At 33.8% G+C, this 22,312-nt stretch overlaps 1 protein-coding gene across 1 annotated transcript; it reads right to left on the bottom strand.

Moving 5' to 3' along the window:
• Window positions 1-938: 938 nt before the first annotated feature.
• On the bottom strand, window positions 939-21,380 carry LOC125061927 (leucine-rich repeat, immunoglobulin-like domain and transmembrane domain-containing protein 2). The gene is made up of 2 exons (XM_047667564.1): window positions 21,273-21,380; window positions 939-2,718 (listed from the first exon to the last, which is right to left on the bottom strand). Exon 2 carries the CDS (start codon window positions 2,689-2,691, stop codon window positions 982-984), a length of 1,710 nt encoding a protein of 569 aa, XP_047523520.1. The 5' UTR covers window positions 2,692-2,718; window positions 21,273-21,380; the 3' UTR covers window positions 939-981.
• Window positions 21,381-22,312: the final 932 nt, after the last annotated feature.

Genomic DNA, 22,312 nt, shown 5'->3' with positions numbered 1-22,312 from the left:
GCGATGCGTGTCTATCGAAAGGAATGGGAAATTCCTCGTCGCTTGTTTTCGGCCGGTGTATTTTTTAAGTGAAACTTCTTTTGGGAATAAAAGAGAGAGAGTAATTGAGACCGATTAAAAGAGAGTGAGAAGGGCGAATCAAGTTATAGAAATTCTATTATTAAAATTAAAATTTCGTAAGGAGAATTTACGAAATATTAGTATTTCATATTTCATGCAAAAAAAATTATTTAAATATCAAATGACGAATTGTAAATTAAAATGCCACGTGTTTTTATTATCGAAGAAATAAATTAAATTTTTAAATTTGTATATATTTCTTCAGTTTTAATATTTTAATGACCATTATATTCATTAAATTCCTTTTTCTTCCTTTTTCCCTTCCTCTAAGTCTCGGAAATCTAAAGTTTTAGATTTGTATAAATATGAACAAGACTTAAAAATTAGTTGCCAAAGAAGTTTCACTTCTGACATGACGTGTACTTTGTACGCACGCACTTTTTTTTCTATTACGGGACTTCCCCATAATAGCCCCGAGCCCCACAAACTCACGATCGCCCATAACTATTGTGTATACCAAAGTTAACTAAAGGTGTAGTGAAGTTAGTCAAAAGTACTAATTATTTAAAATTGTGCTATAGAGATTAGATTATTGAAAGAAAATTAAAAATAATATTTTATTTTGGTGCGATTTTTAATTCTCAACACTAGATAATGTATTATCATACTATAAGTCTACTACTGACAAGCTACCATAAAAGTATAATAAAATAGAAACGATAATTTCAAAATCATTTATTTGTAAATTTTAAAGCGTCTTTTTAATCTAAACTTATTTACATTTCGACTTCTACTCGTATTATATGTACATTCGGCAATAAAGTATTTAAATTAAGTACATTGCTTTCAAAATATACTATAATTTGACATACAAATAAAGTTTAGAAATCTCGTATCAAACATTTTGGGAGTTACTAAGGTCTACAACGCAGTGAATTCCGATGAGAAGTTATCTCTTATTGATTCCTTAAGATCCCCCGGATTCGCTCCAGGTAAGGACCACGTAGAACTGCCGGTAGCAGTTACTCTTGGACCCATATTATCGTATGTTGGCCTTAAAAGACACGTTCTACTCCTTTTTGGAAGAGTTGAACCACCACCTAACAAATCTGGAAACTTATCTTTATGCCCCTTCACCTGTACCGATATGAAGATGTTTCCATACGGTGCCGGTAAAGAGAATTCCGCAGGGGGAGGGGGGTAGCCTCCTGAAGGTCCTTCTATCGTTATATGAACAGGTTCCATACAATTTTCGCTTGAGACTGACCGCTCGAACATTTCAAACCCGTACGATCCCATATCTGTACTGGTTCGCTCGCAGCTCGCTGCTAGTGATGTATCAATGAGTTTCTTCTCTTGGTCTGTGAAGCTTCTACTTGGTGGCACTCTTCGGCGTGTTTTCCAACAAATACACGTACCTATTATCCCAGTTCCAGCCATAGCCAACATAGAACCTGCAGCTATGAAAATGTTGGAATAGTCCGGCGCGCTGCGGGCGGTCGCTACTCTCGTTTTAGGTAAAAATATTGTCAAATACGCGTTAGCTTCGCCCACTATGCTTTTAGCAGTGCACTTCCATTCTCCAGCGAATTCACTTGTTACGTTATTTATAGTTACATTTACCCACTGTGCAGTTTTATTTACAAAATCATCTTTATACTCGTTGAAGTGCCTGAAACGGTATCTATAAATCGTTATTTCACTATTTCTGTTGGAGTTATTCGTGATTTCCTCTAGATGAAACGTCCAAGACACCGTCGGCATAGGATCACCTCTGATCAAACAGCCAAAGTAGATGTCTGCGCCGAGTTCAGTTCTTATGACGGAGGGACTGGTTATGGCGGTGGGCGGACAAGCCATGTCTTCACTATCCAGGTCTCTCCATGTAATTTGGGATTTACTACGTGGTCCTACACAGACTAATTCTTCATTGCCTACGTTACTATTAAGATACCATTCGTGAAAGTTTCTTAGCCGGCAATCGCAATACCAAGGATTATCCGCAAGAGTGAGTGTCTTCAAAACGGGCAGATTAAACGTATCAGGATGGAGATACGACAAATGGTTTTGGTGCACGTAAATAGTTTCGAGAGCCCGCAGATTCACGAAAGCAGAGGGGTGCACTTTCCTCAGCCGACAACGGGAAAGTTCTAATTTCTTCAAATGTTGTAGAGCGGGGAATTGCTCCGCAACTAATTGACTCAAAGGATTGTCATTTAGGACCAAAAGCCTTAAGCGGTCGTTCCCTTTGAAAGTGTCAGGAGAGAGTTGAGTCAGTTGGTTGGATGAAAGGTCTAATTCTATTAAAATACGGAGCTCTCTGAAAGCATTGTGATGCAAGAAATGCAAATGTGTGGCACTCAAGTTTAGCCGCTGCAAGTTTAGTAATTCCGTGGCGACAAAGGCGTCCTCGTACAGTTCTCTCAGAATGTTTCCGTGTAGATCTAGAACTTGGATGTCGGTCGCTAATCGAGGTATTTGAGTTAGGCCGGCGTTTACACAGGACGCGGTCTTTTTGCCGGAAGACCATTTGCAGTGGCATTCTGTTATGTATGCACAGTTCAGCCAGTCACTTTCTGATGCTTGGACAAGCAGAGTTAAAAGAAAGCACGACAGTGCATTAATTCCCATTTCATATCCACTTCCTTTATTATTTACCTGGAACAAAAGATCATATGTGAGTAACATTGAACAGTGTTGGCCTAGTGGCTTCAGCGTGCGACTCTTATACTTGAGGTCGTAGGTTTGATACCCGGCTGTGCACCAATGGACTTTCTTTCTATGTGCACATTTAACATTTGCTCTAACGGTGAAAGATAACAGGAAACCGACATTGTGAGGAAACCGACATATCTTAGACCCAAAAAGTCGGCGTGTGTCAGGCACTGGAGGCTGATCACCTACTTGCCTATTAGATTTAAAAATGATCATGAAACAGATTCAGAAATCTGAGGCCTAGACCTAAAGAGGTTGTAGCGCCCCTGATTTATTCTTAACAACGTAACATCACTGCTCTTTTAGTAACACACTTCAAATGGACTTAGAAATTTAGATTTCTAGCGAAATTTGAAATTAATAAAAATCTAAGATTTTCTAAAACAACACTTATATTGCGATAATTTGTTCTTGTTCCATATGTTTGTAATTTAAAGGCCATTAATCAAAGTTATGTCAAGATCAAGCATACCGATACGAATTAATTAACTTGTAACTTGTAAGGTTTCTGAACTATTGATTTAACAGAAAAATTACATAAAAAGGGGAAATTTCTATCTACGGGTGGCATTTTCTTAAAAGTTAATATTGCATGAATATGTATTATTGTTTTTGCAATAATATAATGTAGGTAAAATAATATAAGGTCAAAGAAATTAAATATTTGACTAACATAACTCAAGAATACGATTTACTTTAAGTATGAATCTAGTATGTCAAAAATATATTGTATTTTGACATACTTAAAAATCTTAGCGTAAATGACATCTTTTACATTTTTAAAAACCATAAATGTGGATTTTTTTATAGAATAGGGCGGCAAAGTCATTACAGCCCATGGACGTATTTGAAATGTAGATAGTGTTATTTGTTAATTATTATTTCTGTTTGTCATTCATTGTGGTTTTCCTGTACTTTTTGTATCTTGTATTACTGTTAATAGTCGCTACAAACAAATAAATTATTTTTTATTTATAATCCTACAGCTAACATTAATTATGTAAAACAATTATTATAGTAACAATGCTAAAGATCAAACTTGGAATACGTAATATGTAGATACAAAAAGGTTCAAATAATTAGTAAGGAAATAGTCAATAAAAAGTATTAAATACGTAATACCTAATTCGGCTGTGTGATGGTGTGAAAGTGAGGGTATGTAGGTGAGCAGTGCTCATGATGCAGGTTATTTAATAATATTCTTAATACCCCTTGTAAGCCTATTCCGCGATAGCGTAAACAAGTCAATTGGTCGTCGTCTGTATAAATGTTTCTGTGTAAAAGATCGTAACATAAATAAAGATAATATAACCCCAGATATAATTTTGTACGATTGATTACTCTTATACGATAATGTGAATCCCAAATCTTTGTGTTTATCCGAGGCGCGGTTGTCATAGATGTTTTAATATTAAAAATTACAACGTGTTTTGGGCCACACATAATTTGAATCCAAGGTTAATTCAATAGTAATCTCTTGACGTATAATATATTGTGTTACATATATGAATAATTATTTAGATCTATGAGAGTTATGGCAGAGCAGTGGTGGCGACTCTTATCCCTGAAGTCGTAGGTTCGATCCTGTGCACCAATCGACTTTCTTTCTGCGCATGCGATATCTTCCTTCGCCGTTCGAGCGAATGTTAAGACATCGTGAGGAAACCGGCTTGCCTTAGACCCAAAAAGTCGACGGTGTGTGTCTTTTGATAAATGATCATGAAACAGATACAGAAATCTGAGGCCCAGACCTAAAAAGATTCCACTGATAATTTTTTATGGGATAGAAAATGTAATATTTCTCTTGATAGTCATACAAGTCATGGGCATCGTATACTAAAAACACCACTAAATCCTTCGAAGTAAATATTTTCACTGCCGGGAAATTCCAAGTTGGCCGCTTTTCTATAAAGCTAAGTTTTCCCAGCATTAGATTAAGCAGAACGTTCCTTTATGCGTTGTTGTGAAGTTATAAAGCTTAATAGACTTGAGGCTGTAAGGATATTATATGCAATTGTACGTATATATTTGATAAAATAGCAATGCTCAATCATTTATTTCTGCCTCATAATCAGCTACTACTTATACATATATATTATTTGTGACTCAGTTAACATTTTGATTGGCTTTTAAATTTTTGTTTATACGTATTTTTATTTTTTCTTTAGATTTTACTTTACCCCCTGTAGGTGTTTATTTTTATTGTTCCATATTAGGGTTGCCTGAAACAAATCGCTTGTTAGCTATAAGGCCGCAATTGCCTTATAACTTATGTAACCTGTTTTTTTTATATGTATATTTTTGTATAAGGTAATAAACTGTAAGTAAATAAATAAATAATGCTCTCGAGTAACTCATAGGTCGAGTTTATCTATTTATTTTATTTGTTAATTAGTTAACAAATTCAAATTCAAAAATCATTTATTCACGTAGGTAACACAATGTACACTTGTGATTCGTCATTAAAGAAATACATATTAATGCTTCTAATTTTACATTTACTGCCAGTTCTCAAATCAAGGGCGTAGAACGGAAGAGAAGAACTGGCAATAAACTCTCCGCCACTCTTTTTAATCGCCATGTTTTTTTTTTTACACAACGTTTGTAAGGAGCTGCAACCATTACACCATGTTCCACATGAAATCTTAAGTTATTAATAATAATAACATAAATTAAAAACAAAGACTTGTCCTCTATCAGCAGGAGGCATGGTGAAACAGGAGCACGCACTTACAATCTCGTGGGAACAACACGCAAACACATAGTCGAAATAATTAACATCACCGCATACTCGAATTCAAGTACGACCAGTCACTTAACCTAAAAACTAAGCCTAACTTAAAAAGTACTAAATATTTGGGAATAACCACTGTCGAGGAAGACATGATCAGTAGAACAGTACAAAAGGAGGCTTCAGAAACACGTCAACTACTTTCGGGCCTCTTGGAAACGACGGACTGCGTGTTTAGCTGAGAAGGGCGAATCTTGCCGCAGTTTGATAGTTTTCGTGTCACGGAGAGAAAACAAATCACTGGATTTGCATTATTTGATTGCCTCTAAAATCATATTAGCTGATGCGCTTGGCGAAAAATAAGAAGGAGTATGACGAGCTGACCGCCAACCTCCAGTAGTGGAGAGGCACTTCAAGAAGAAGAAGAAGAAAATCATATAATCAAAGTCATAAAATCAGATACAAGCAATTTAACAAAAATAAATCAGTCGCGCCTCTTTGCTTTTGCCCTCAGATTTCTCTATGTGTTTAATGATTATATGGATAAAAGTTCGTCAAAGCATTTATGTTATAATTCCTTTAAAATCCAAAATGTTCTGGCTAAAATTCTTCCTGTAAAAATTCAAATGACAAGCCAAAACTCGCGCAAACTCTCAATCTTACAATCTTACAAATTAAATAAAACGTTTTAACAGATAATTAACAATCTAAACAACCTAATCTAACAAATGTGATTATTTATTCATAAATACATTTTACTCATCTACAAGCGTGAAGATTTCCTATGTATGTACGTGCCCTGACTGTACAGTTTGATTACTTATAAGCATGACGATTTAATCAGGAGGAAGTCGTGGCTCCGCAATATTAGAGAATGGACGGGAGTGGCCAGCGTAGAACAGCTGTTGCGCTTGGCGAAATTAAAAGGAGTATGACGAGCTCACTGCCAACCTCAAGTAGTGGAGAGGCACTTCAAGAAGAAGAAGATGACGATTTCCTAAATCGTTGGAGTTACACCCCGAGAGCATAGCCAGACGACCCTCTTTGACTGTTAAATTGCATTCATTTGTTACATAGCAATTAACATTCCATTATTTCGCTCATATTCTATTGTTACACGCGAGTGGTTAATATAGAGACAAAAATCTTAAATTATTTAAAACACCCGATGACCCAGGAACCATACAGTTATATTATTTTAAATATTTCAATTACCCAGCCTTGGAAAGGGAAGACCGCAAACAAACATAAAATATTCAAAGATGGTCATAGTCTAGAATTGCATATGCTAATCAGGTTTATCAGGCACGAAGGCTGGAAAATATATAAGGCCAAAACCCGAGCGTTGTAGCACTTTTTTTTATTTAATAACTTACGTAAAATCTCTTCACTAGCCAAGTATTACTAGACAGCAAGTGCTTCTAATTATCCACGGACAACGTACCGCTATTTTACGAGAGATACCTGTCCACAACTTATGAAATTAGCTCAATAAGGCTGTTTAACAACGAACGTTTTCTGTACTTGTGAAAGGGCCACAGCAAAAATAATAATCGACATAAAAATATGCTTACTTATTTTTTTATAGTATAGCCTACGGGACGTCCAAAGGGCAGTCATCACAACCCATGGAGACTCATTTTAGTCGATGCGTTACCGGCCTTTGAGATAGGAGTATAGTCTTTTTAAACAATTGGAGGTCGTTTCTCCCAGGGAAGATCCCGGAAGTCGATTCCATCGACATGAATATGTTATTCTTTTAATGTTTTTCATAACTTAATAATGCGAGAAATACAAAAGGAATGACAAAGGTGATTGATGGAAAAGAGGATAAGACTTATATAAGATCAGCCATTTAAAGGCTCTCTCTCGAGGCTTGACCTCACAAGCAACCGAACTTGCTGTTGGCCTGAAGGGCCTTGAGAGCTCAGCTCGGCCTGCTATCTCGCGGCATCTGCTGCACCATTCCTCGCAAGTTGAGTGCTTATACCCGTTCGGTGCTGAGCCTCCTTCGGGTGGAGTATCGTTTCGTGCCCTGCACAGGGCAGTACGGGGGCGGGCTAGTATAGCCCTTGAGGGGGGCTGCAGCGCGCGAGGCTCCACTCAATACCTGTATTTATACCAACCCGAATAAATTTCGTAACATTTCATGTACTACGACTGAACTCGAACGGCAGTTGTAGGAACTGATTATCTTAAGGTTCAAAGGTTTAAAGCGCTAATAGATTACTTTTAATAATAATAATAGCTATGGAATTAATTTTACTATCGACCAATAAATATTCGCTAATTTATAGATCAAGTTTATTAAGCAAATCAAGGTTAGCAAATTAAATAAACCACAAATATTAATTGTTACAAACTATAAGACTATGACTTGCTTAATTTATAATATATGATAACAATGACAGCTGTCAATGACGTCATGGCTCTGACGTATAATTACACTTGGTTAAAAAGTTCATTCCTACCAGATTAAAGTGTATTTGTGATATTTTTACGAGTATTTATTTCATACAATGTTCATAAAAATATGGTAAATTATTCATCTTATTATTAAATAATGGCCCTAGTTATATTTATTTGGAATGTTGTTTATCAAAAACCGCTCGTGTCTCACCGCCCTGTTATGTCGACGGCTTATGAAATTAGTTTGTGTTGCTAAGCAGTGGTGTTGCGTTGAAACTAGATAGCTTTTAAGTCTTGTCTGCGATATTTTATATATAGTCTCCACCTGCTTCATGTTACAAAAGTACTTAATAGTTCTACGCGTTTCAAAAGGATATCAGAAACAATTTATAATTGAGAAACACAATTCATACACACGAATTCACATTTTTAATTACTCGTGTTAGTTATTTTGACTTGTTGTATTTGCGTGTTGTTCCCACGAGAATGTAAGTGCGTGCTCCTATTTCACCATGCCTCCAGCTGATAAAGGACAAATCTTTGTTTTTAATTTATTTTATTTTTATTAATTACTTAAGATGTCATGTGGAACATGGTGTAATGGTTGAAGCTCCTAAAAAACATAGTGTAAAACAAATAACTTGGCGATTTAAAAAATGGCGGAGAGTTTATTGCCAGTTCTTCTCTTCCGTTCTACGCCCTTGATTTGAGGATTGGCAGTAAATTAAAAATAAGAAGCATTTAGATAGCGTCAAAAAATTTATAGATATAAATTTTTTGACGAAGTGTACTGCATTGTGTTACCTATATGAATAAATGATTTTGACTTGACTTAAAACTTGCAAATAAACGATTTATTAAATAATATTCCTCGTATTATATGTTTAGCTGCAGATTGAATGAACCAATCCTGGTACACTCTTGCACACGGGTCTAAACCAAGTGAATATAGGTTCTTTTTGGGTTACTATCTTGTAGACACTTGCGTGTTATTCTTGCCATATTTAATATAACTGCTTTTTGAATGATGATATAAATAGTAATGATAATATAATAGACTCGGGAGGTCTTGAGGCAAAATTTTTATTTTTAGATAAAAAAAATTGTTTTTATTTTTTTATGATACAACATACAAAAATACATACAACCCTTAATTTTCATCCCACTACGATCAACCCCTATTTTTACAGAAAACCTAAAAAAAATGTTGACATTCCAGAAAACCGAACAGTCTCTGGAGTAGCATAGCAAAATGTTCCCTGGTGGTTTGTACTAAAAAGGTAGGCTAAGTAAAATCACATTAAGGAGAAACGAAGTTCGCGGGAGCAGCTAGTTAAATATAAAATGTAGTTATTCATTATTTGATTCCTAAAGTCAAAGTCAAAGTCAAATCATTTATTTCAATTAGACCACCTAAAATGGCACTTTTGAACGTCAAAAATAATACTAGAATAAAGAAAAATAGAAGATTCTAGTTGCCCCTTCTAAAAGGTAGTTTCGTGTGGAGAAGAATGGGCAAGAAATAAACACTGTATTACAATGTGTGCGATTTGGGAACCCTTTAAGTAAAAAAATACCTGTGTCAGATCCAAGCTCTTCCACAAGAAACTTAATAGTTCATTTCATATTGTTTTTATTAAAATTTTTCTAAACTGTTTACTACTACTTCTTCGTGAATGCCACCAGTGCATGTGATTGAGTATGTGGGGTGTGTGTGAGTGTAATGTGTATTTCTTATACCCTTAAGCGGTAAGGGTTTTAAAAACTTTTTATCATATTATTTTAAAAATCAGGTCCGCTAGTATTTAGTAAAGATTTTTGCTTTGATTTATAAAAACTAAACACGTTTAGACACAGTTTAACAATAAATTCCATATGTACAAGCGTTGCATTCTTAATGACTCTGTTGGCTCCACACCAAACAGTTTTAGATAATTTACGCTACAAAACATTATTTACTATTCCATGAACATGTCTATACTAACATTTTAAACATGTAAGATTTCATTTTTTTATGTAATCATCTCATCACAGGCTCATCTGATGTTTAGTGATACCGCCGCCCATGTACACTCACATTGCCAGCACACTCGCAAGTGTGTTGACAGCATTTTAAGAATTGGTGCGCTCCTTTCTTAAAGGACCCTAAGTCGAATTGGTTCAGAAATACTTCAGCAGGCAGCTGGTTCCACATAGCGGTGGTGCACGGAAAAAACTGTCTTAAGAAACGCTCAGTTGTAAAATTGCTTTTAAGACAAATTGCCGCGCCATTGTGTGTGACAGAGTATGCGAACCTACGGTTGTACCACTTTACACATTTGTGTACCATATTCTTACAATAAATAAATAATAATTATTACTCTTTAATCCTAAAACAGCTGGAAAAGCCGCTACAACTACATACATATGACAGACATAAGAATATCATTAAAGTGGTGGCCGGGCGCTTGTTGCCTTAAAAGGCCGAATTTAAAAATAGCGAAACATTAATAACTCGGCAATGGTAATTAAACTTTCAACTAGGTACGTAAACAATGCACTACCATCTTTTAAGCTCATAAACAAAATTAATAGCTCTAGTTAGTACGAAAATAAATAGTTATTTACGTGCTTACTTGTTGGGCGTTTAAAAGGCTTCTTTGAGTTTATACGAGAGAAATTCTTGTGAAAATTCACACATCTCTCATTTAGGTTTTTTTATTTTAAAAGAATTTTATGGAGTATGCATACGAAATGCATTTAGTTTAGAGATAAGTCGCGTTTGTTCAATTTTAAAAGTTTAATATTTACAATAATGGACTTGAAAAGAAGAAAAAGGGAAAAGTTTATTACACATAATAAAAAAGGGTGTTTAGTTAAAAGAAAAGCAATAGAACCCCCCACCATCCCCCTAGGATTCCCTATGTAGTGAGCAGCTAGTCTCTTCGATTTTACGTACGTCTTGTAATAATATCTACATAACACTTATAATTTTATAATTAAACTACGGTTGCACAAGAAGAATGCTTTTCATTTCAGCATAAGACAGGACAAATCTTTGTTTTTAATTTATTTATTGAGATGTCATGTGGTTGCAGCTCCTTACAAACATTGTGTAAAACAAAAAACTTGGCGAATAAAAAGAGTGGCGGAGCGTTTATTGCCAGTTCTTCTCTTCCGTTCTACGCCCTTGATATAAGAACTGGCAGTAAATGTAAAATTAGAAGCATTTAATATGTATTTCTTTATTGATGTTCATAAGTGTACATTGTGTTATCGATATGAATTTGATTATGAATATTGAATTTTTGAGTGAATTCTTTTTAAGTGGTTAAAAGTGAAAGAGAGAAAAAGCGTTGGGCAAAGAAAATGCGTTTTTTGGGTAGCTTATATGTAAGTTTGCGTGTATGTTGTGGTGTGGTCGGTATTTGCTTCTAAAAAAAGTTATGTTAAGGCATATTATGTATTTGTCTAACCGTTAGAAGTTTTGTTTAATTGTACAATTTTGAAGTTGAGTCGTGAAAAGGTTGAGAGATCAACTCGTATTGGAATAATTTTAATGTCTCCTAAACAAAGAAAAGTAAGGATACACAGCTGAACTATTCAGTAAACAGTAATTGCAAAGAGTATACATTAAAAATACAACTCAGAGACAACAAAATAAAGTACGACTGTAGCATAATTATAATATAAATTACATGAAAAAGTATTTTTCAAAGGAAGCTTTACAAGGATAAATTAAAATAGCAAGGCTTGGCTAGTTTTCTCGTGGGGTCAACGAACCAGATGATCCGTGCTCTGCGCTCACGTGCGACTCTTGGCGCGTCGCCAGCCGCACTGCAACATTTCGATGTTGCTTCACACTTAATCACTGTCGGAGGGTAGTTTACCTTTTTTAAACGATTTCACCGTGCAAAATTAGTATTTTCACATTTTTTTTTATTTGATTTTTGTTTTCTTATACATTTATTATTATTTGTATCTTAAGATTCTCGCATTTATATTAATTTGTATTTTTGATGTTTTATAAAATTAAATGACAGGTTTATCTTACAGGTAGACACAAGTAATGTATTAATACATATATTTACAATATATGTATGTTTGTGTTTGTATATGTATGAATCCTAATTGAACAACTAATAAGAATAAAGAATGTAATTATGTATGAATCGACTGCCGGTGGGGGTCTTCCCTGAGAGATACAAACTCCAAAATTCGAGTGTACTCCCTCAAAGGCCGGCAACGCACCCACAAAAAATTGGTGTCTATGGGCTGCGATGACTGCCTTTTATGGGCGTCCCGCAGGCTCGTTTGCTCCCCTATTATATAAAAATATAAAAAATAAGCCAGTTAAATATTTTTGTTATGTAAGTCTATTAATGTTGACAGAAATATTTAAATCAATTTATATTTCACAATTACGAAAATTTATGGATTTTTTTAAAACTGTATATATAAATATATAATCATTTATTTAGAATATACAGACAATTCAAGCTTAAAAACATTATTCTTCACGTAAAAATTTCCGTTTCTTTGATATTCACAGCATACATTCCGTCGATTCAGGAGTCAAAAGCTACCGATCCCCGCTTTTTTGGCACAAAGCCCAAAGATTAACCTCAAAATCTGGAAGACGTGGAAGTTTGTAGTTCAAGATTTATATCACACAGACGCCAGGTAACTTTTGTTGTACGCCAAAAATTAAATTTCATATCGATGTTCCCACATTATGTATACACAGATTTGAAACAAAAACACATAAATAATTTAGATAAATCAGTGGCGCTACAACCTCTTTAGGTCTTCGCCTCACATTTGTGAATCTGTTTCATGATCATTTTTGAAGTTATACTTCTTTAGGCGCGTTATGAAAAATTGATGAGAGTGAAATTTTATGATGCGCGCGCACCGTGACACAAAATTAACAGAATGAACATTTTTACACGCTTTATATTAGCTTCACCTGTATGTATGTATGTATGTATGTATGTTAACCGACTCCTTCGGACTCGATTTTGACCCAATTTAAACGGACAGATTTTATTCAAATTTTGCGCACCTTTCAAAGATCGATCGATCGATGACAATGTAATAATCCGAAAAAAAAATGAAAAAATAAAAAAAATTTAATTAAAAATAAATAATAGTTTAAAAAAAATAAAAAACACGCTTTTAAAGCACATCAAAGTAAAAAGTGAAAAATAATTCCTAATTTAGGCTGAAAATGGTAATGAACAAAAAATACTGGTATTATTGTGAAAAAGCGTGGGGCGCTCTGTGCCATATTTTTCGTCTATCGAGCAAGTGTATAGTATTTTTTGTTCATTACCATTTTCAGCCTAAATTAGGAATTATTTTTCACTTTTTAGTTTGATGTGCTGTAAAAGCGTGTTTTTTAGTTTTTTTAAACTATTATTTTTAGTGATTATTATTACTACGTAGGTTAAAAATATTGTAAAACTTATATAATTTGAATAGAAAATTACGATGCCAATATTATATTATTTAAAAGTCATGTTTCAACTATAAGTGGACAGAGATCCAAATTCTTTCCTCTTTGTAATTCAATACTGATCGGATAATACAAAGCTTTGAAAAATCCTTTGTTACGCAGAAATACCTAGAGTCTTCCAATAGAATTCTAGATCGAGACTAAGCCGGTTTAGTGCCTAGGTCTATCCGAAAAGTAAATAAAGGCGATTTACACAAATTCAATTGACTAAACCGCTATAACACGACAAAATTAAGTTGACTTCAAAAATTAAGAGAGAATTTTGGTGGCGATTGTTGTATGTTTAAATAAAACTGTTTGTTTGCTGGATAACAACTGTCTTTAATGACATTAGGGGTTGCGACGCTAACAAAAACAAACTTAGCGTTCATAAATCTAAATGACACTTATGTTATTGGACATTATCGGAAACGAGAATGTTAAATTACAATTTGAGTGCGGTAAAAACTAAAGGGCTCATATTGGCTTCAAGTGTAAGATGATTGTTTACATTTCGTTTACTCTACTAATTAGTAACTAAAATATATTAAGTAAAATAAGGTTACGTAACTCTCGAATTAATTTTTTGAAGTGAAACTTCTTTAGGCGCATGAGGGTAAAATTTTTACGAAACGTCATGAACGCATTTTTTGTCGAAGAAAACGGAGAGAGATTGAGACTTGAACACTGATGGTGTTTTTAATACATATCAATATCATTATTATATTATTAAGTCACAATTTTTTTTTTGGTTTTGTATTTTTATAAGGGCACAGAACCAAAACCTTTTTTGCTAAGACCCAGTTGGCTATTTTAGTAAATGTATTAAGTTAGCAAATATGTAATAATGAATTTGTTATATTATTTGGTAATTGTTACCATATTTATGGTGGTAAGTATTTCTATTTACATAACAAAGACAAATTTTATTTCTGGTTAATTAGCCTTAGTACATTCATTAATATAGAAAGACTGGCAAAATAAAAATTTGGTATTTGGGCAGCTTAATTACTCAATAATTATTTTCAAAGTTTAACTTCTGACGTCATGTGTACTTTGTACGCACGCGCTTTTTTATGTAATAAGGAGGCAGGAGGCTCACCTGATATTAAGTGATACCGACCATAGACACTCACATTGCCAGAAGGCTCGCAATTTAATAGATAAAATGATTGTTTACTTAGCTCGTGATATCGATTGATTACACGTTCTGAAGAATTTTAATTATAACAGTGTCGCTAGTCTAATAAAAAATAAAATGAATCAGTGGTTCTACAACCTTCTTAGGTCTGGGTCTCAGATTTCTGTATCTGTTTACTGATCATTTGTCAATCTAATAGGAAAGTAGGTGATCGGCCTCCTGTGACACACGCCGTCGACTTTTTGTGTCTAAGGAAACCGGCGTGCCTCACGATGTTTTCATTCACCGAGCGAATGTCCGGGGATTGAACCTATGACCTTAGGGTTGAGAGTCACACGCTGAAGCCACTAGTGACTAGACCAACACTGCTCTGCTAGTCTCCAATAACTAAATTTATTATCTATGGGGCAATGACAAAAACCATTCAATATCGTCTGTGTAATATATAATTTGTTTAATATAATATTATGTAGTATATAAGGTTTTCCATGATTATATCTAGATCAGAGTTCAGACTACTCGCGGACTCATCAGGGAATTTGATGTATAAGGTTTTCCATGATTATATCTAGATCAGAGTTCAGACTACTCGCGGACTCATCAGGGAATTTGATGATAAAATTTTATCATCAAATTCCCTGATGAGTCCGCGAGTAGTCTGAACAAAACATCCTTCCACATATCAACTGACAATATGAAAGTTACAACATACTTCGATAGCGCGTTTTAAGTAACAACTAGCGCCATCTAGATATAATCATGGAAAACCTTATATACTACATATTATATTAAACATAATTAGTCTGTGCATTATATGTTATGGCGGTGCAAATGCTGTATTATCTTAATATATATAAATTACGTGTCACGTTGTTTGTCCGCTATGGTCTCCTAAACTACCGAACCGATTTCAATCAAATTTGCACACCGTGTGCAGTTTGATCTAACTTAAAAGATAGGGTAGTTTAAATCACAAATTATAGTCGCAATATTATTTTATTGCAAAATATTTGTTTATCATTTGATACAATTCTAACAGATGGCGCTGTGTTAAAAGTATCAACGTTTCACATACGTTCTCCTACCGTTTCCCTTGAATAGTTTACTACTATGTAATATAACAAAAAACTTAGCCACAGCAACGCTTGGCCGGTCTGCTAGTCAAGTTACATTTTAACAAATTTGGCTTAACAATATGACAGTACTAAGTTAATCCATCAAAACTTTCAAAAGTTAGATTTCTAAAGATACTCAATGGTAAATTTCTTCAAAATGGCTATACATTGAAACTTTCAATGCCCTCGTTCGAACTTCTAACGACAGCATAAAGTATTGTGTCGTGTATTGTAAGTTATAACTGTGACCAATTAAAACTACACAGACTACTATATACAATACCATAGACAATCAAAAATACAGTCATAATGCTAGAAAATTAAAATAAAATGATAAAAAGTATAAGTAAGTACAATAATCACAATAACGAGCCGAGAGCTGAGAAAAAAAAAATAATATAAATATGTTTTGAGTTCCAGAATGCGTTGCCGCCCTTTTAAGAACTGGTACGCAGGTCTTTTCTTGCAGGATTCTAAGTTATATACAAGTGTTCAAGTGGATCTGAAATTCTTCATTGCGCAGCTGGTTCCATATAGTGGTGGTACGGGCCAAAAACTCCCTTAAAAAACGCTCAGTTGTGGGACGACGGACACTCTCAATGCCAGAAGTTTTCGAGAGCGTTGTCGGCCTTTAAAGAATTGGTGCGCTCTTTTCTTTAAGTACCCTAATTCGAATTGGTTCGGAAATACTTAAGTAAGCAGCTTTTTCCACATTGTAGTGGTGCGCGGGAGAAAACGTCTGGACGCGGTCTTTTCTCTAAAATACTCTTTTGTCTCTTTCCGTCACATTATGTTTACGCTGTGATATGTTTAAGCTATCTTTATCTACAGAATGTTTATATTTAATAAAGGTTTTATTTGCTTTATTTTTTTTTAAATTTATTTATTAACACTTCGTTGCATATACATTAATATAGTACAATTAAAATAATTAAATAAAAAAGAAAGCAACTGGCGGCCTTATCGCTTTCGAGCGATCTCTTCCAGGCAATCACTCTGAGAAAAGAAAAAAAAATTACACAAGCTAGGCAAGAAGTGCAAAAATACATGTATTACATATAGTTGTTCAGAAAAAGAAACTAAACAGGAACAAAAAACAAACTAAACTAATAAAGGATACATGAAAAAAAAAAAAAGTACACACGAATCATTATAATTTAATTTCAGAGTTTAATTTAAGATCAGTCTCACGTCAGATAGTAGGTATTATTAAAGTTAGGGATACGACGTGGACAGGTAATGTTTGTACAGAAGAAATACGCATTCTTGATATAAGCATTCAAAATTTTATTACAAAAGGACAGAAATTTTCCTAATTTCCATACATGTACATTATTTTGATTTGTTACATAAATACATTGCACACTTGCAACGCGAGCGATGCAATTGAGGTCATGTCGTTATGAAAAATGTATAGCGAAGACAGTGTAGCAGACGTTAGTTTTACGTTTTTATTTTGTAACAAAAGAAGTGTTTAGTAATTCAGAGTGCATAATACTATACATGTCAGAGATAATAGAGTCGGGCTAATGAAAGAAGATAACGAAAAAAAATATTGGTTGTTTGTAAAGTAGGTTTACGATCGAGATTTTTACGTGATAACGTCTTATTGGTGATATAAGTTTTTGGGAAGTAAGGAATTAATGAAGATAACAAATCTCCATTCGTTTGTATGCCGCTAGAGTGAGAGAGACGGAAGATCGGTCCACTCACTCGAACGCTATGCCAGCCTCCGCTCGTGAGGATTCCGCGTGACAAGTTTCACGGAATGACTGGCAGCGCTCGAGATGAGACGGGAGATCGGTCCGTCTCTCTCTCGTTATACCTGCGATCGCGCTCGTGAGGTTTTGGTGTGACACAAGTTTCTGAACATGTCACCCGACTAAAACGATTTTAAAGACGTTATCACGTCAAAAGCGCGGAAAATTAAAAAAAAAATAGTATGGTATCCCTAAAAGTTTGATATATTTTGTGGATTAAACTTACTTCATTTTATTTTATTATTTATTATATTGATAAGTAGTAACTGCATTTCTATGAGATTAAATACTATACGTATTTAGTTTTTTACTATTGATACTTAAAATGACTAACTAAAACTATATTTATGGTAAAACACAACTTTATTCGGAATAATCAAAATCAGAATACAAAAAATAAATAAAACAAAGTTTAGGCTATTATACCTGTTAACTATTCGGAAAATATATATAATAGAAATAAAAATGAGTAATTGCATGAAGTATCAAGGCAATAAATCATATTAACCTAAGAGATTCAATGACATTCTGTGTTGCCATCCGAAAGTTTTCAAATAATACAATTATCTTCTTTCATTAGCCAGACTATAGTATCATAGTCATTTCACAGGTTATAAATTGTCAATGTCAATCTGTCAGCGTCAGTATTCTGTTGGATCAAACGTTAAATTTCAATTGCTCTCTGGTCATTACCTGTGCCGCACGCACAGACTTTTAAAATTAACATGCCGAAGAGCCACGTTAGTAAAAATCTCTTCGAATCTGTGATATACATATCTTAACATATATAAATTACGTGTCACGTTGTTTGTCCGCTATGGACTCCTAAACTACTTAACCGATTTCAATCAAATTTGCATACCGTGTGCAGTTTAATCTAACTTAAAAGATAGGATAGCTTACATCTTCATTTATACCCGTTATATTATTTTATTGCAAATTATTTGTTTATTATTTGACAGTCACAATTCTAACAGATGGCGCTGTGTTGTAAGTACCAACGTTTCACATAAGCTACAATTTACTGGCATAACCACCAAAAAAGCATGGTCCCCATGACTGGTGCCCTCCTACCGTTTCCCTTGAATAGTTTACTACTATGTAATATAACAAAAACTTTAGCCACATCAAAGCTTGGGCGAGTGTGCTAGTGTTTTTATAAATGTTTTTGAAGACAAAATTCCAGTGATAATGAAAATCATCTTAAGGTAATTATCGTAAATCACATAAACCCATTAGGACCTTAATTATTGTGGTTAATTATAAAAAGATCTTATTGAATAAATTGGACTAATGGCCTCTGTTTTGGTTGGATAATATATTCGTAGGTAAACTTTAGCGGCCTTTTTGTTTGCCATATTTTCTTCAAAGAAAAACCTTATTGAACTATCTAGGTCAAATAAATCAAATTATTAACTTCTAATATTACATTTCGTATTAAGAAGAACGCAGAGCAGTGTTGGCTTAGTGGCTTCAGCGTGCGTGCGCATTTAACATTCGCTCGAACGGTGAAGGAAAACATCGTGAGGAAACTGACAAGTCTTAGACCCAAAAAGTCGACGGCGTGTGTCAGGCACTGGAGGTTGATCACCTACTTGCCTATTAGATTGACAAATGATCATGAAACATAAACGCCACTGATTATTATTATTAAGGCCGGCAACGCACCCACTAAAAATGGGTGTCTATGGGCTGCGTAGACTGCCCTTTTTGGTCGTCCCGCAAGCTCGTTTGCCCCCCTATTATATAAAAAAAAAAAAAAAAAAAGAAGGACGAGAAGAACTGGCATGAAACTTTCCACCACTAGTTTTAATCGCCCATGTTTGTTGTTTTATGTTTTTTGTTAATTATTTATGCACATCTGTTCTTTACCCTCAGTAGGTGTTTTTATTTTTATTTTTTTATAGAACAGGAGGCAATGTGTCAACAGGCTCACCTGATGTTATGTGATACTGCCGCCCATGGGCACTCTCAATGCCAGACGACTCGCGAGTTTAAGCTGGCCTTTTAAGAATTGGTGCGCTCATTTCTTGAAGGACCCTAAGTCGAATTGGTTCGGAAATACTTCAGTGGACAGCTGGTTCCACATAGTGGTGGTGAGCGGCAAAAAGTATTTTTTACATACTAGAGTTGTCTGGAAGAAAATGCTCTATTTCACCATGCCTCCTGCTGATAGGGGGTCTTTGTTTTTATTTATGTTATTATTATAAATTACTTAAAATGTCATGTGGAACATGGTGTAATGGTTGCAGCTCCTTACAAACGTTGTGTAAAAAAAAAAAAAAGAAAAAAAAAAACATGGCGATTAAAAAGAGTGGCGGAGAGTTTATTGGCAGTTCTTCTCTTCATTTCTACGCCCTTGATTTGAGAACTGGCAGTAAATGTAAAATTAGAAGCATTAATATTTATTTCTTTAATGACGAATCACAAGTGTACAATGTGTTACCTACGTGAATAAATGATTTTTGAATTTAAATTTGAATTTTTGCTTATTAGCGACAAGGCCGCCTGTTGCCTAATAACTTATGTAGCTTGTTTTTTATATGTATGTTAAAGGTAACGAATAAATAAATGCTTGTTGAAAGTATTCAAGACAAATTAAACTATTAATAAAAAATAATTAGATAATGAAGTTTCTATAAACTGTACTGTGAAATAGGTTTGTATTGAATTAGATTTTTTATTATATTCGAGTTATACAATGTATGAGTGTTCTCGGGATTTCTTTGTTTCATAAGCACCATTTGAAAAGAGTTATAAAATTCAATGTAAGTGTTTGATATTCTATCTGCACAGTATTTTTATTTTCAATATTTTCAGTTTTCGTATATATAAACGGTTGCGTTTCCGACTTTAAAAATATTATTTATTGTGAAAGATATTTGAGACAATAAGAGATCAAGACTTAAACTAAAAACTCATTATTATTGCTAAAGTACAATTGAGATCCCGACTTCAATGTTGGGATTTCGCGGTATACCACCCATCATCAGCGCTATCAGGGTATTAAGAGAACAGCAGTAAAAATGTTTTTTCCCTATGCCCAAAGATAGATAAGATAACTAATTTAAAGACACACTTAGAAGACTGTATAATTCCTTTACTTCAATTAAATAGACAAAGAAATATGTCTGTATTAGACCCCATTATGAATCCTAAGGATTTGTAAACGATTTCTTGTAAGAAAAAGAAAAATTCTAGAAAATTCGGCGCATGTGTTGAATTCCCTATCTGAATACAAATGAGTTTTAGCATATTTATGTGATAAGCAATGCCTAGGATACCTTTTTCAAGTTTATGTGCCTCATAAGAATATCTTAGAAAAATCTTTATTTTTTTCCTTAATTTAAGGATTATGTAAGATTTATTAAAATATTTTTGAATGTTAGTTTCTTCGGTTAAAATTAAATACTTTAAATGTTAGGCTAGGGTAAACAAAAACACCTATACTAGTATTATAAAGAGGAACAATGTATGTTCTTATGTTAGTCTCGATTAAACCCAAGAACTAATTCTTAACCATAAAATAATTTATTATAAAATATTTTTATAAAATTAACAAAGTAACAAAAATTTACAAAGGTTTTTTTATGTTAAAAATTATTAAAAGCTATCAATATTAATAGGATTTAAGAGTGTGAAGGAAGCTTATGTGAAATATAAATTTAAACACAAAAGAAAAATACATCTTGAAATTTAACGTTGTAACCTTTTTTCTCGACATACAAATTGATTACAAAGTAATTAAAATGGAGCAAATTGAAGCCAATTGTTAGCGTTCTTTTAATCTGCATTGTTAAACCTCTATATATTCAGTAATTAAAATTAATTAACATATAAAGTACTACAGTAAAAATATACTTACGAATCACATAGAAAATGCACAAACACAACACAATCGTCACAGACTAGTTGCACGATCAGTCGACCGATCGGTCGAGGCGGCGTGTGTCAGGCCCGCCGGTCCCCGCGTTTCTGCTTCCTAACACCGTTTGTAATGCGACGATATGAGAAACCTTTTTTTAATTTAAAACTTTCAGCAATTATGTCTACGCAACGTAGCACTCTCGTAGCGGGTTACGAAATATGTAGCTTGCTACGATTTAATTAAACTATTCGTAGCCATCACTATAAAGATGTCATGTGGAACATGGTGTAATGGTTGCAGCTCCTTACAAACGTTGTGTAAAATAAAAACTTGGCGATTTAAAAGAGTGGCGGAGAGTTTATTGCCAGTTCTTCTATTCAGTTCTACGCCATTGATTTGAAAACTGGCAGTATATGTAAAATTAGAAGAATTTAATGTATATTTCTTTTTTGACGTTCATAAGTGTACATTGTGTTACCTACATGAATAAATGATTTTTTACTTATATATAGTTGTAATATATTGTAGGTAAATTTTGATTTCTTTTCAATTATAAACAACATAGTATATCTTCTTAAGAGAATTTGTTTTTGTTCAAATACAACGCGTGCCAAAGGTTGCCACACCCTTTACGCACGTAACATGACCTATTACAGGTATTATTCTTTCCACGTATTATGCTAATGTTCGCTTTATTATCGAAAAACCTTACAGAAACAGAATATTCAATCACGTTCCTTTAATTTTTATAAAGGTGGAACATTTTTGTACCTCGCGTTAGAAATGTACATGTAATATGAATAATATATAGTATTCAGTGAATTCTGTACTAGACTTTTTTGTACTGGCCTCTGTTTAATACTTTATAGTATATACAAGTAGGTGATTACTTCTGTGGATGATACGCACCGTCATTTGTTTTTGGGTCTAAGACGATCCAGTTCCCTCATTAATTTAAATAAATTAACATTCAACATACAGTGTTAAATATACAAAATTTAAATTTAAAAATTTTCAAAATCTATGTTTCAATAGAT

The sequence above is a fragment of the Pieris napi genome, chromosome 24, assembly GCF_905475465.1.
Source record: "Pieris napi chromosome 24, ilPieNapi1.2, whole genome shotgun sequence".
Lineage (NCBI taxonomy): Eukaryota > Metazoa > Arthropoda > Insecta > Lepidoptera > Pieridae > Pieris > Pieris napi.
The sequence above is the reverse complement of the archived record's forward strand: the minus strand, read 5'-3'. Positions and strand labels throughout refer to the sequence as shown.